This window comes from Microdochium trichocladiopsis (assembly GCF_020744255.1).
Source record: "Microdochium trichocladiopsis strain MPI-CAGE-CH-0230 chromosome Unknown B0I36scaffold_4, whole genome shotgun sequence".
NCBI classification, from domain to species: Eukaryota; Fungi; Ascomycota; class Sordariomycetes; order Xylariales; family Microdochiaceae; genus Microdochium; species Microdochium trichocladiopsis.
This window is the reverse complement of record NW_025763547.1, coordinates 2948573-2963055: the sequence shown is the minus strand read 5'-3', so window position 1 is coordinate 2963055 and position 14483 is coordinate 2948573. Positions and strand designations below refer to the sequence as shown.

Genomic DNA, 14483 nt, shown 5'->3' with positions numbered 1-14483 from the left:
TGCCCAAACGCCGGACAGCCAGGTATCAAGTAAGGTACGCATGCATCGGAATGATGCGAACGCTGCTTCAATCGGTGCAAAACCTACGTCGGGGATAACCATGCACCAGTTCACCAAGTTAAAGCCAAGTTGTCGGCACCATGCATAATATTATTGTGGCATGTAAGAATTCGCTTGTATTATTTGGCTCTGGGCCCTAGTTCATCCGAGCCGGCGTCCGGGCCCCTTGCTTCTCCACGAGTCTGGCAGAGGACCACTGCCACTACCCGCCGCGTTGGACTTGGGTCTGAACGCAGTACCAAAGCCCGTATTCTCGATTCTCGGCGTGCTCATTATGTAAGACATGAAGGCCGGAGTCGGAATCAGGTTTGGCCCGTTGCCAAACTCCGGATAGATGCGAGTCAAAAAGTCATGTAGATGAGCAGCAACGAGACCAGTCAGCCCGACCTTGAGGTTCTCGAAGCCGTTGGGGAACAATAGTTGCACCAGCAAGAGACAATATGGCATCATCTGGGCGGGAATCGTGATGATGTAGAAGTGCGCGGTGGCGCCTCGCAGATCCGAGTTCGCGGTATAGCACAAGGCGATGAGAAGCGCCTGCAAGTACACCATGGCGCCCGTCAAGACGGTGTTCAAGAACTGTGATCCCTGGTTAGCAGGTGGAATACTGCCATGCCAGCACAGGAAGACACGTGCGAAGAAGCAAAGATATGTAGGGCTCTAAATACCACCCAGGCAAATCGTCCGAAGACATCACCCGAGTCATCCAAATAGAAATCCCACCATGCCCACATACCACACTGGCCCTTTATAATTTTGCGAATGACGGACCAGGCAGGATGCAGGGGCGATCTTCCTCAGTTCCAGGAACCACATAGCTGTTGAGCAGCTTCACTATGCGGGCAGATAATCTGAGGTGTAGGGTGCAGTGCAGACGAAGGAAAAGGAAGGGGCGGACCAAGTCGAGTCACGAGGAAGCGGGCAGTCACGGAGGAGGCTTGACCTACAATGATTACGCTTCCCACGACCATGAGGTACCAGATCATGTCCTCCTTTCTGGAGAACCTCGATCCAGTTTCCAGCTGGCTCAGGTATTTGAAAACAAAGTATGTGTCGAACAGGACAGCCATCTGCGGACCCGTGAGGAGGAAGGATGTTACGACGCGGTGGACTTCCGGAAGAAGCTTAAAGAAGAGCGACGGGTGGAAGAAGAAGTGGTAGCTGGGAAGCAGGCCGGTGTAGATGCCTACGGAGCTAACGAACACAGCCGTTGCGATTGTCCTGGAAGTGTGCCGGAGTTAGCGAGCTGCTTGGAGGTGTTGGAAGGAGGGAGCGGAGGAGACGAACCTTGCAACCGGCGGCGCGGACATGTAGTACGCGACAAGGTCAGACATGTTGGCGAAGACTGCTCAGTCGAGCATGTGGCGACGGAGAGTCCAGCAGGTCAAGTTCGAGAGTGTGCAATCGCGCGCGTGCCGTCGAGAGACTGCTCAAGAATGAGAGATCAGGGCGGGTGCGAAAAGGCGCTCAGGTGTGGCAGGGCTGGAGGCCGGCTGCAGCAGTGCTCATATCCTGGTGAGGCCAAGCTGGCCTGATTGCGCGGGCTGTCGAAGGAGAGAGAAAAGTTTGGTAAGCGTGTCGAGGTCCGCGATTGGAATTTATGTGGCCTCGGGCAGAGCTTGAGCAGATGGAGCTTTCTGCCACACCCCACTTGCCGTGGCTGAAGTTCATGGGGCGGGCGGGCCTTTGAGCTGTGGCGTCCGTGCCTGCCCCAGCTGTCGCCGCAAACGGTCCACAGACACCACCCATGGACGAAGCACCCGAAATCTCATGAAGTGCGGCAACCGCTCGATCTTTGAAAAAGCCCGACTCCATTCGCATGTGCCAGTGCTGGATCGACCCGCAAGCCTTGTTGCAATCGCGCCAGCTACCCATTCTTCAACCTGGGCCATGTGGAGAGCTCCAAAGCCGAAATCTCAGTGTTGCACTTCGTCTGCGTTTTGGCCTGGGAACCAACACGGCCACAGCAGGCTAGCGATGAGATCACACCGTGATTCAAAGTATTTGCGGATATGATGATCGAGGTGTCTCCAACCACGATTTTGTAGTCTTCCACAATCGCTCGCAAGACCCGCACTTCAAGTACCCCAGCCCAGGTCCTCCGTATACGCTGCCAGCCACGACGAATAAGCAAACAGTACCCGGATATCATGTCGGCTTCAATCTATCGTGCATCGCCCATAATCAATTTTTGTTTCTAAGTTGCCGCCCGTGGCCGCGAACTACTGGCGTCCGTATCGGTTGTTGCGTCTACCTCAACGGAAAACGTATATTCGGCCCTGATGCCCTGATCCTTTGGCAGAATAGTCTCCTTGTCGGAATCTCCGTCCTGCAAGCGAGTCCAGTTACTGTTCTGCCGCCCCTGTACTGTCGTCAAGCTTATGCCCAGGTCTGTTGGGTTCCGGAAGCGCTCGTGCGAGACACCAGCTCCTTTTCGACTCCTGCTTTTGGGCTTATTGCTTCCGCCAAATGTCACCAGTCCATCATCTGGGCCGCTCTTGGCCGACGCCTCGTTGGCACCAGATGCGTAGGACCCTTCGTTCCGCAATGTCAGATACAACCGCCGTATCGATGGAAACGATGATGCGAGTACGCCGACCCCGATCTCTATGTGGCTACACAGTACTACAATGGCCATGTAGTCTATTACAAGGGAGAACTATAGTTAGCTTGACCGTCTGCGATCAGGCGCTGCCACGCTCTTCTTCGACTTACAGTGTGAGTCGTTCGGCTGGTTGTACCGTTTCACATAGGGAATTCGAATGATGGTTATGATAGAGGCCCTATTAGAATGCCATTAGCGCAAGTGGAACACGCGAAGGGCTTTGGCGGACACGCCAAACGAGACTTACGTTGAGCCCACTGATAGCATGCCAAAGACCTGCAGCTTCGCACTGCGGTGCATGTTCGTCTTCCACAAAACCATGGCTGGAATCACGACGAGTGCGGCGTCGACTCCAATCGTGGCAAAGCTTGCAATGAAGCCCAGAACGACGAATACAGCCTCCGCAGCGCATTTGCCTTCTCCAGTTTCCACGAGTTCCAGATTCCAGTGGGCTTCAAACGGTCGGCACTGAAAGACTGTACCGAATACAGCCGCGAAAAAGGAGACTGAGAGAACGCCCAGGAGCACTGTGATGGTAACTCGCAGGTTCCGCTTGGTCCCGACCACTCGGCGAAGCGTTAGGCAGATCGAGGCTTTCACGAGTGTCATCGGGACACAGTACACGAGCAGCCACGCTACATCGACCTTCTTGGCTTGCTCCCATTGCCACTGGTTGAGATAGATGTCGAACGTGCCGATGCCCACAAGTTCAGCCCAGATGGCTAGTATCGAAGCGCCAATGAAGCCGACCTGCAACAAAGGATCTGTCAGCCTTGACCTTCCAACAAGCCAGTGCTTTACAACTCACACCACCAAGAACCATGATCCCATCATCCCAGCCAAAAACCTTGTCCTTCGCGCGGACAAACACCCGGACTGCTATTGCAGCTGTCGAGATGACCACGAAGATGGCGACATTGACGATTACGGCGAGAGGAAGTCCCTGCGGCGGGAATATGACCCGATTGTCCGGATCGACCTCGGGATTCCAGGTCGGCATACTGAAACCTGCCCTCGCACGGCGATGGCTCTGTTGAAAGGGAGCTCACGACCTGTGTGGCCGGACTTCGACCGTGGTATTGGCGGGAACGGCGAGACGATGTGGGAGAGACGATATTCGTCTTGACTGGATCCGGGGAGGGCTACCATTATTACATTTGAGGCAAGCAACCAAGAGGAGCTACGCAGGGGTTGAACAAGGATGCCACGATCTGGAAAGACAGCCGTGCCCTCTGTGTCCTGTTGTTCTATTCGGCTGACGGAGGTCCGGGATTCGAGGAGAGCCCGCGCCTGTGGCATGGTATTCGGGCAGCATCTGCGTGGGAGCAGACGCCTGTCTTTCAGCACCAGCAGCGGGGTCTTGTGAGTCTGGAAACATGCTGCTCGGCCCTGGCCTGGGCAATCCACATCGCCCCCATCGCCCGGGGACCCTGGTTGGAGACACCTGGTCGGCGACGATGAGTGGATCTTGCACACCAGAAGTGGTCAGCACAGTTGCATTGACCGGCCCCGTCCATACAGTGGCAGCCGGTACCTGCCGCGGAAAGCGACACCCGCACAGCTCTCGGTCCAGGATTTGCTGCAGTGGCGGCTGGGGATGCTCGCTGGTTTAAGCACTGCACCCAGCTTTGATGTCGAGATCAGGCAATGTGCAGAAAAGGGTCGCACCTGCGAGACTTGGGTCCATCTTAGCTAGATGGGGCTGTGCTCTATGCAGTAACTTGTCTTTGAGGTTCGCTAGCATCAAGAGCTATGGAGTTTACATACTTCACCTGCCGCTCCATCCCATGTGTCAGGCTGTCAAGGCTCCCGGCTTCGCGGACTGGATCCCGAGCTTCCAAGGTTGTCTCCGCAACTCTACTACGCAAACTGTCTGCATCCTGGGCTTGCTCCATGCCAACCTGGTCACCTCACACCACCTGCGATGTTGACAACGTCATATTTCCTACACCGGCCGATGCCCGGGTTCAGGATATGCTGCAGATTTGACACAAAGTCATTTAGGCAGTCTTTACAGCGATCTTGGATGGCAGGTATGGTCCTAGTGCCAACAAGGTGCAGCCGCTGCTGGCGCCGTTAGTCGAGAGGAGATTGAAGCTAGTTGGCCAGGCCCCATTCTTCTGTAACGCCGGCCTTTGTTGGCTGCGGCCAGAAGTTTTGACTCGACCGCCGACCCGCTGCTCTCGGCCGACAGGCACGATGGCCTCCTATTTCCCCCACGGAAGCGTTGCACCATCTTATGTATCTCGCGTTCTTTGGCGAGATTGCTCCAGCTCGCTGAATGTGCTCAATGCTACCCCCAGATCTTCTGCTGATCATTCATTATGGGCCCTGCTTCTGGTGGTACGGTAGGACTCTGTAATCCTCGTCAGGAGCAGGGGCCCTGGGGCCAGAGAATTCTCTGGCATGGCTCCACGAACGGATCTTGCCACTTGCCGGGATTGACCCTGCCAGCGCAGTGGCTTGGGGTTGGCTCTACTGGCGAGACCGGGGCCTGTTGGAAAGTCACAAGGGTGGTCACTCCAGCAATGACCGAAACCGACCAACGTCGACAGCACTCTTGAACCAACGTGCTCAGCCAAGTGAGGACTGGTTGAATTGGCGCATGCTCAGAGTGAGATCGACGTTTTTGTGGTTCGACCATCAGGCGTTTCAGGACGCACGACAGTCTCGCAGGCAGGGTCATCGCATATCAAGGTTGACATGCAACGGCCCAGTCGCCTTTGGTCTGGACAGCGTCAGGGTTGTGACCTTGTCAACTAAGGTCCCGGTTGGTGAAGCTCCCGCTGACTCCAGCGAAGCAAAAGAATGCATAGACTGCACTAGAAGCACAGCCGCTTAGACGGACGTATGACCCCCTTCAAATCGATGGCAGTGTGTGCGCCGCGACACAAATAGGTCTTTGGCCTCGTGGCCGCCACACCTCTTGAGCCCCCCTGAAACCCCTTGCCCAACAGTCTTCTTCGGATTCTGACATTCATTTGCTTCGTCCCTGCTCTCCGGATTGCCTGGAGCAGTAATGCTACCCGACCTGCTCCTAGCTTCGGAAGGTCCCGTCCGGTGCCACGCGATGAGCCGCGCATTGCTTCTGTTCTTCAAAACGGTGCGATTTCCTGCTCGGGTAGAACGATAGACACACACACACCATGCACGAGCGAGTCATTGGCCAGCCGCAGCATCCAATTGCACGGTCCAAGCTGTCACCAAGTTCATGTTGAGCTTGATTGCCACCGGAATCGTTCTGGGATGGCAACCCTGGTAGCGTACATCCTTGCAACAATCTCTCTTGCCCATCCTGTCTTTCTCGTTGCCAGCACTGCTGCGACTAGCCTGCCTGCTTCGTCCTATGACAAACGAGAATTATCATAAGAGCTTGTGCTTGTCTATTACCTCTCTGCGAGTGCGCATGGCATTGCCCGCTATGAGGGTCTTTCCAGCCAAGCAGTAGTAGCTGACCTGTGGCGCTGTGTGGCTACTTGACAGTCGCCTCTCTGGAGTCACTCAACGATCTCGGTTGGCCATCTAACCTGCGCGATTCATGCTCTGCTTCCATTGCCTCAAACACGGCACACAGCCATAAACAGAGTGAAAAAGCCAGCGTTCTGGGCCTTGGACAGCTAGAACAGCCGGAGGACCGGACTCATGCACTCAAGATCCTTTCCGCTGCAGCTAACTCTAGCCACCAAGCTAATGACACTAGAATGTCAAAAGCTAAGACCCCTATTTTCTCCTCCAGACGCCTGACGGTTAGAACTGGCAGTAGCGGCCCAGCCACAGGTGTTTTCTTTTTAGGAACAGCACAGAAGTGACATTCTTGTCGACTAGCCCGGCACTGGCCATCCTGGCTGCGCGCTGCTGTGCCGTCAATGAACAAAAGAAAGCCATTACTTTTTGAAGCCGCTCGTGCCAATATATCAGTAGCCACTGCGCTTATGGTACTCTGCACAAATACACCTTGAGCTGCAAAGATCAACAAGCCGTCGGCAATGTGCGGTCCCTCGTCCGCCCACACACACACGCACATAGACGCACCACACATATAAAACGACTAGACGGCCTAGGCAACTTGAAGCTTCACCCAGAGCCGACGGAACCCCAAAGTCCCAAACAAGAACCAATCGGAACTCCCGTACATACATGGCCGAGGCTCACTAGTGGCCAGGGAACAAGATAGCGCCCGGACGCAGTCTATCGAGCAGGAAAGTGGTCGCGAACAATCATGTATAGAAACGCGGATCCCACGCTACTGGGACCAGGGTGGGCGAGATGGCGGACTATTCAGGTCTCAAAGGCCGCCGCTACGCGAGCACCTACCCAGGCTGAGCTACGCGAGCAGCTGCACACGAGCCATTGCGGACATGTATGCACTTACCTAGGATGCGGACCGCCAGAACCAGGCCAGGATCGCGTGCCCCTTCCGTGCCGTCTCTGCAATGCAGATCGCCATGTAGCTCAAAAAGCATAAAGTCCTCTGTCGAAGGATTGTGTGGGCAAGGGAGAGAGGAGCATGCCGGTCCGGCTGCACTTGCTTGCCCATGCCGCGATCATGCCTGACACGCGCGTTAGGCCCTTGTTCAATCCCAAGCCTGGCCTGGTAACCGACCACCCACCACCCACCACCCCCGTGCTGGCCCTCGGGCCCCTTGATTAGTCTCTCGGTATATCAGAAACGGCTGCTCGGGGTTCCTTCGTTTGTTCGTTCGCGGTAATGTGCGCGCGGACGGACTAAGTGAGCGATCACCATTGCCCCCATGCCTCGTACTCGTAACCACTGCTCCTCCTCCTCCTCCGTTGGGAGGACCCAGCAAAGTCGTCCGCCGCGGTCTAGAGTGCTTCTGGTCCGCCTTTGAAAAAGGTCTCGAATCAGCTCGGCCCCGCAGTCTGAGTGGTTTTTATTCTTTAATAGTTAACAGCCAGTTTAATAGCCGGGTATCAACGACTCGTTGAAGCGCGGACCTTGCAGGCGCGCCGCCGGGCTTTCGTGGGGGTTTCTCTTTAATTAGAGCCCTGTTCCATGTACGCGTAGGTGAGTGAGTGGGCGGGTGGGCGGAGCGAGTCACTTGCCTGGCAAACTCCCCACCACGAGCTACCTGACGGTGGTCCTTTTGTATCCGCCTCCGTCCCCGGGGGATCGGACACGAACACGGACCATCGAGACCACCTCCACCACCCCTCCCCCTTCTTCACAAGGACCAATGACTAGGTTCAGCCTTGAAGGAGTAAAGGTGGGACAGCGATTCCAGCACGGAGCAAAACCAGTTGGCAAGGAACAAGGCTACACTTAGCTAAAGTTGAGCTCTGGGGGGATGGGGAAGGGGATCTCGTGAACCAGATTCATTTGTGATTATCGTGGGCGAGAATTTTAGTGCTCTTTAGACGTGATGACGCGCCTCGGAGTGTTCGTGTGGTCTCTTGGTGAATGGCTCCGAGGATTCCGGGACGATGAATTCAAGCTCAGGGCGGAACACACTTTACTCACGGCGGTATGTTACCGGGGTTGTAGTGTCTACGGCTTCGGCAGCTCATTGGCACCTTTTGCATGCACATGGTATACCTCATACACACGTAGATATCGACTTGTTCCGGCAAGACCTGTAGAACCTAAGTTGGGAGATCGTTTCATTACTTCTGTCATTACAAAAAGTGGCCGATGGTAATCTCTGGCTGTCGAAACTTTTCGTGCGAGCACATTTTTGAGTCGTCGCTCGCGCGTGAACGCACATCAACCAATATCAATTCTCGTCGAAAGGCGAGGCGCAGAGTTCGTCGCTACTAGGAGTCGTGAAACATCCCGACACCTGCTCTACTCGATTGTGACGCGTACACCCTTGGAGCCAGGTGCGACAACCGGGATGAACATGTCGTGGTCGTACAGCACGTCGCGCTCTGTGGTTTGATAGAGCTTCATGCGAGGGAACACACGCAGGGTTAGGGCGGCCAGGACCAGATTCAGCTCACAAAGAGCAAGGCTACAAGACAACCACAAGTCAGTCCCAGAGCACATACACGAGATCAACCAGGGTTTACGTCTCGGTTCAAAGGACGCCTGGTAAAGTTTCACTTACTTCTTGCCGAGACAGCCTCTGCTCCCCTTAGCAAACGCAAAATTGCCCTTCTCAAGCTCTCTGTTGCGCTGGCCGTTTTCCAGCAGCCAGCGATCCGGGCTGAAGCTGTAAGAGTCTGGGAAGATATTCTCGTCGTGGTGTGAAAGTACCGAGGACATGCCGATCGCGTAGTGTCGTGGCAGGACATGGACAACAGGCTTATTGTTGAACTCTCCGCGGTACACCAGATCTTCCTGGCTCGGTTCTCTCGCTGTCCGTGCGGACACCCCATATGACAAGCGCAGACCTTCCTGGATGACTGCCGTGAAGAACGGAAGCTCCTCAAGGGTCTTCCAGTCTGGCAGCTTGAGCGGGTCCTTGACGAGGCCGTCGACCTCTTTGTGTAGTCTTGCCATCAGATCCGGCTTGGTCAGCAGGTGATAGGTGATGACTGCCAAAGCCCAGCTTGTCGTTTCTGTGCCGGCACCGACAATGGCCATTGCGTTGTCTGTAAGCATCTTCGTCGTCTTTTCGCTGTCCTCGAGGTCTGACCGCAGCAAATCGGCAAAGATGGTTGGTCTGTCGTACTGGATACCAGCATTGAGTTCCCTGCGTGCCTTGTGGACGTAGCCTGGAATGGTAATGGTCATGGTACGGACAAGAAGAGCAGGCTCGGCAGGCAAGTAGTCGACAAAGCTGCGAGACATGGTGAGAAAATGGCCTTGTGCCTCGTCAAGTCGGCTACCAGGAACTGAATCACTTACTGTTCACCTAGCATAGCGAGCCTGGAAAGCGACGGGAAGAAGCGGAACCAGAACACAGGCTTGAGTACAGCCAGTGTCGCCTCGCGAAAGTTGGGTGTCCAGCCTTCTTGATCAAGGAGACCAAAAGGCTCGCCAAAACAATAGCTGGAGATGGTGTCTGCAGTAAAGCAGCTGTAAGCCATGGCAACGTCAAACGGGCCTCGGCCGGCTTCGGCCAGCATCTTGGACGTGAGCTTGTTCACATTCTCCACGATTTCACCCTCCAGCCGCTCGATCATTGCATTGGAGAAGAACTTTGCAATAGGCACACGGCGGATGCGGTGCAAGTCATGGTCAAAAGTTGTGAAGACACTCTGGGCATCGGCACTAATCACGCCAGAGTTAGCATGGCAAGAAAACAATACTACTGAGTGAGGTAAGAGAAACTTACCCATTGCCTCTGGTCTGGTGAATGGGCTTGTCCCTCTTCCTGCCTCCGAGAGGGAAGATCTCGTCTGCGAACTTTGGGTCAATGCAGTGCGTCTCGTCGGGGCTTATGCGGACAATTGGACCGTATTTGTCGTGCATGCTCTTGATTGCATGGGTGTAGCGGCCACCGAGGATGGCATCGTAGTAGAACTCGGGCAGGTAGGTGGCACCAGCGAGCTTCGGGCCAGGGATCTTGCTCAAAGGATGCAGCGGCGAGATGTTGTAGAGGGCCTTGAGGAGGTGGAAAGCCAGGTAGGCGGCACTGCCAGCGGCCAGGACCTTGCCGACGGTGAGGTCTCTTAGGAACGCCACGAGGGCGTCCGAGTCCATGGCTCCGGGATGGCGGATGGAGCTCGAGCTCTGGAGTCTTCTTGCAGCGGGAGGTACTGAAAACAGATATGGTTCAGCAACAGTCAACTGACGGCGGAAGCTGCGGAATCAGGCCCCGGGATGTTATGGCCTTGATTTGAATGACGTGTGTGTCTCTTCAGAAGACTGGATTTTGCATTGTGAGGAGCTTTCGTGATAGACGACCCCACGTGCCCAGAGGATCCTCCCTGGATGCTGGCATGGAAGAAGCCCCTTGAACTCCGCATGGGCTAGGTAGCCTGAACTCGAGCTCCAGCTCCGTTCGAGGCTAGCGGCACAGCTGCTCCAGCTTCCCAAGGTTGAGCTTGAGCTTGACAGGTCTAGGCTTGCTCAGCTACGGGCCCAAGGGGCTGGGCTAGTCTGTGGTGTAATCGACAGTGGCTGAATGGCTGCATGCTCAGACTAGTGTGGGCTCTCTGGTTGCAGACTGCTGTGGAACACCACCACTGCTCTGTCGGTACCTCTTGGCCCAGCGCTGGCCGCCGGTTCGGGAAACCACAGCGTGCGCGATGGGCTCCAAGAGAAAGTCTCCACCCGCGCCATGCACCAGGCAGTGACATGGGTGGTCGCCCTCGCAATCATCGGCCAGGAACAAGCAGGCATGTGATTGTTGTCGTGCGCGCAAGAAATTGTCGTCTTCCGGAGCCACCGGCTGCTGCAACTGCTACGTTTCACCCCAACCAAATCATCGCATGTTGTGAGGCTTCCCGATCACCCGGTTTTCGAATCATCATCGTATGGTTATGAAATGCGTGGTGGAGCAACTGGAATAATGACCGTGAAGGCAAGAGATCGAAAGCCCAAGGATTTCCGTCCTCATCCTGTCTTCTGCAAGCCAAGCCGCATAATTGGCTGCCTCAGGTCCCCCATTACTGGGTGCAGCGGCACTGTTGCAGGTGGTCTTTGATCGGCAGGCACGAACCCCTGTGTACGTACACAGCAAACGGCCATTCGTCAGCCTGTACATCCCAGAAATCCTTGACCACAAACAGACGAGACGAGTTTTCAGAACAATTCGTGTAGACAGCACAAATAGACGCCGCCGGTCAAGGTTCTCTGCGCTCCTCGTGCTCGAGGCTGCATCTCGACCCAACAACATGATGCATCTCGTGCGCAATAGTGTGCCAAGGACCCAGACTGGCCGGGCCTTGGATCGGGCCTTATGATTAGTGCTGGGATGGATCTCGACAAGAGCGACAGTGTTGTCATCGGATCCCGCATCCGCAATTCCAGGAACACCTCTGGCGTTACCCTCGAGGTGACGACGCTTTTGTATCATGCAGGCAGCCATGATGCAGATAGAGAAGGACGTGATTCGGCACTCTTTTTCATACTAGTCCACGAGCTTTGGTGACGTTAAGAGGTACAGGACAAGTCCTCGGTTTTCTGCAAGCTGTCTATAAACAACTTCTTGTTGCAGCAACGACTACTTGACCACAAAAGCTCATCCGGGACGACTGCTTTAGAAATCCGGGCCACCAGGCAAGATACGACAAACAAGGTCGAGAATCAGGGAGCCTCGTTCTACTTCCACTTTGCATCCACGACTGCAGTACTGCTGCATCCTGTGGGGACGGTATACGACCTATTCGGGTCGCTCTCCCACGTCACCGCGCCATTCGATGCGACATTGACAAACTTGTACTGAAACGTGGTCCCGGCTGGCAGACTGACTGTCGCGCTCCACTTTGGATTGCTGTTCGTGTACTGGGACGCCGACAGCGAGGGCGCCGCGCTCGGGTCCCAGTTGCCCAGCTGCGGGATCGAGCCGACAATCTTGATGGTCTGGCCGACACTGGTCGTCACGAGATCGTTAAAGGTGACGGAAACGGTCGAGACGGGTGTGCAGCTCGGGCTGGCCGTCGTGGCTGACTTGCTGATTGTGGGAGTTGCGCTTGTGGCTGCTGTCGAGGATGAGGCGGCGGGTGGGCTGGGTGAGCCGCCGCTCCCTGCTGTGATGCGGATATCGGCGCAGTTGACATAGATCTGGGCCGTCTGGAAGCTGTTCCACCGGAAGGACAGCAGCGTGTGGTTGGAGACGTAGTTGGGAATCTTGATCTTCTTCGTGACCGTGTAGCCACCAGCAATGGTGGTCTTGCATGAGCCAAGGGCAGCACCGTCAACTCCTACCACAGACATTTCTAAGTCAGCAACCCCAGGGCCAAATGGTGTTATACAGAGCCCATGATACTAACCTTGGCAACCTCGTCTTGAATCGGCCTGGAAGGCATTGCAGGTGAACCAGTCATTTCTCCAGCAAGGCTGTCCCTGCTGGCAGTCTGGGTTGAAGCCACACGTCTGACCGGACACGTCGGTACAGTCGAGCACACCGTTCTCGAAGCAGTCCTCGGCCGCCTGCTTCTCGGCATCCGTGGGCAGGTACCCGGGAGTCAGGAACTTGTCCACAAGAGCCTGGTCCTGGCAGATGCGGTAGGAAAACATGCCTCCGTGGTCGCCGTTGTTGTCGACACACCACTGCACGTCAATCACGTCACCCGCTTGGTAAGTAGCCACCGGCTCGTTGCCCCAGGCCTTACCAGGTTGATTGTAGTCGACGCTCACGCGGGCATTGTACCCACATGGGCCGTTTCTGCCAACGAGAGCCGCGTCCAAATCTGGCCATGGCGAGACTGGTTCCTGAATGGTGCATTCGGGGCATGTGTCGGTGCCCGCCTTGATCACGAACATCTGTCAGCTCTGCTCTTGTCAAAGTTGCTTCTAGTGATCTGCTTCGTACCTCAAATCCAAGACGGACCCGGCTCTTGGGAATGGTCAGATAGCCATGTGCATTGGCGAGACTGACGACGCCGAGGAGCGCGACACTGCTGGTGTAAATCATTGTGATTGGAGAGTGTAGACTAGAGCTTGGAGATAGTTCCTGATGTCAGAGGAGAGCATTTGACAAGATGCCTGCCTGAAGCTTGATATTTGTACAGTTTTGCGACTGTTCCATACTTGTTGTTTAACCTCGCGGTCCCCTCATTCTCGGCGGCCGGTGTCTGCAGCATGCCGAGCAGCGTAGGAGTCAGAGGCAAAAATTTTCCTGTTTGACTCCATCATCAGCACCGACATGAGGCCGGCTCTAGATTGTCGACCTTCCCGACTTTGGACGAGAATGCTGTGCGGAGATGTTTCCGTTGCTCCACCATGACTTTGCCAAGTCTCGAGTAGATGGCCATTTCGTGCGGGTCAGGTGATGGCCATCGCTTCAGATTGAGCAGACCGCTGGTCAATTGAGAGGGCGTGCCGGCCATATTCTCGGCATTTCGCAGCTGAGATCGCGGGGGAATGGTCAACTCTTGAGACTCGGCACATCCCCATGGGGAAGGACCCGGATCGCCAGCTGTGGAGAACCCCCATGTCCGATCAATGGCTTCGTGCCGCTGGCCACCAGCCCTTGCGTTGCGGCTAGCCCCGATAATGTGCAAAGGCGACAAGGGTTCTGAGGTGTTTTGACTTTTCATGCATGCAATGCGCACGCAGTGTCTGGAGAGGATGGCGGAGTGACAGGCGGAGTCTCGTCTCGTCTCTCGCCCAGCCGCCCCGGTAGGGTGTCATTGGAAACGGGCAGTCGGGACGATGAAGCCACACAGAGCCCGAAGTACGGCCGCGCTGGTTCTTGTGGCTGAATAGCCTGTTTCACGTGCTCCCATTGAACCCCACGTGGAAGATGTCATGATGGTGCGTGGGGTGCAGAACCGAGGTCTCGCTCCCGAAGTGGCTTGCAGGCTCGGATTAGTTGACAGAAACCTCAGTTTTGCCTCAACGAATCATTGATACTTGCGGGGCAGTAAATAGAGCCTTGGAGCGATACAGCCGTTCATAGTGGTCGGCCATCGGCAGGAGTTTGGACGGCTCCCTGTCCACATGTTCGAGCAGAGAATGACTCGAGAAGGGATCCGTAACATGACAATCGCGTCAGCGGCTAATGCCTCGATCTCAGAGAACAGTGTCACAATCTCAAGTATCATCCATTCAATTCTCATATACTGAGTTTGAGTGGAACGGAGCTGACGACAACCAGACTGCATTTTATGGATAGGACTTGAGCTGGTTTTCGTAGACAGAGCTTGCTTGTCTGTATCAATGGATACTGAGGGCTAAAACCAGCGAAACTCGAAACTCGAGTCGCAGGAAATGTGATGGTGTCGTTCTGTTCGAAGGAGGCCATAT

The 14483-nt window shown here is 55.4% G+C and overlaps 6 protein-coding genes across 6 annotated transcripts; 1 reads left to right on the top strand and 5 right to left on the bottom strand.

Annotated features, from left to right (window-relative positions):
* Position 1: 1 nt before the first annotated feature.
* Positions 2–1660, bottom strand: B0I36DRAFT_109918 (centromere/microtubule-binding protein cbf5). Its single transcript, XM_046147866.1, has 3 exons — positions 1348–1660; positions 1008–1281; positions 2–639 (listed from the first exon to the last, which is right to left on the bottom strand). The coding sequence occupies exons 1-3, from the start codon at positions 1392–1394 to the stop codon at positions 202–204; spliced, it is 759 nt and encodes a 252-aa protein (XP_046014333.1). The 5' UTR covers positions 1395–1660; the 3' UTR covers positions 2–201.
* Positions 1661–2257: 597 nt separating this feature from the next.
* Positions 2258–3665, bottom strand: B0I36DRAFT_362161 (uncharacterized protein; the record flags this gene model as incomplete). Its single annotated transcript, XM_046158607.1, has 4 exons — positions 2258–2703; positions 2776–2843; positions 2913–3415; positions 3474–3665. The coding sequence occupies 4 exons, from the start codon at positions 3663–3665 to the stop codon at positions 2258–2260; spliced, it is 1209 nt and encodes a 402-aa protein (XP_046014332.1).
* Positions 3666–8468: 4803 nt separating this feature from the next.
* On the bottom strand, positions 8469–10271 carry B0I36DRAFT_240751 (cytochrome P450; the record flags this gene model as incomplete). Its single annotated transcript, XM_046149788.1, has 4 exons — positions 8469–8634; positions 8731–9405; positions 9474–9839; positions 9904–10271. 4 exons carry the CDS (start codon positions 10269–10271, stop codon positions 8469–8471), a joined length of 1575 nt encoding a protein of 524 aa, XP_046014331.1.
* Positions 10272–10487: 216 nt separating this feature from the next.
* B0I36DRAFT_109858 (uncharacterized protein) lies at positions 10488–11186 on the top strand. The gene has a single exon (XM_046147865.1). It carries the CDS (start codon positions 10704–10706, stop codon positions 11055–11057), a length of 354 nt encoding a protein of 117 aa, XP_046014330.1. The 5' UTR covers positions 10488–10703; the 3' UTR covers positions 11058–11186.
* On the bottom strand, positions 10956–11717 carry B0I36DRAFT_109848 (uncharacterized protein). The gene has a single exon (XM_046147864.1). The coding sequence runs from the start codon at positions 11599–11601 to the stop codon at positions 11041–11043; it is 561 nt and encodes a 186-aa protein (XP_046014329.1). The 5' UTR covers positions 11602–11717; the 3' UTR covers positions 10956–11040.
* Positions 11718–11834: 117 nt separating this feature from the next.
* On the bottom strand, positions 11835–13149 carry B0I36DRAFT_373715 (starch binding domain-containing protein; the record flags this gene model as incomplete). The annotated part of the gene is made up of 3 exons (XM_046160219.1): positions 11835–12436; positions 12506–12983; positions 13048–13149. 3 exons carry the CDS (start codon positions 13147–13149, stop codon positions 11835–11837), a joined length of 1182 nt encoding a protein of 393 aa, XP_046014328.1.
* Positions 13150–14483: the final 1334 nt, after the last annotated feature.

Bases quoted from the DNA above. Each gene is read 5' to 3' on its own strand.
- B0I36DRAFT_109848 (XM_046147864.1), bottom strand. From the start codon at position 11,601: ATGGCTGCCTGCATGATACAAAAGCGTCGTCACCTCGAGGGTAACGCC.
- B0I36DRAFT_109858 (XM_046147865.1), top strand. From the start codon at position 10,704: ATGCTCAGACTAGTGTGGGCTCTCTGGTTGCAGACTGCTGTGGAACAC.
- B0I36DRAFT_109918 (XM_046147866.1), bottom strand. From the start codon at position 1,394: ATGTCTGACCTTGTCGCGTACTACATGTCCGCGCCGCCGGTTGCAAG. The intron at 1,282-1,347 runs GTTCGTCTCCTC...GCACACTTCCAG, and splicing joins TCCGCGCCGCCGGTTGCAAG to GACAATCGCAACGGCTGTGT. The intron at 640-1,007 runs GTAGGTCAAGCC...CAGGGATCACAG, and splicing joins TCGTGGGAAGCGTAATCATT to TTCTTGAACACCGTCTTGAC.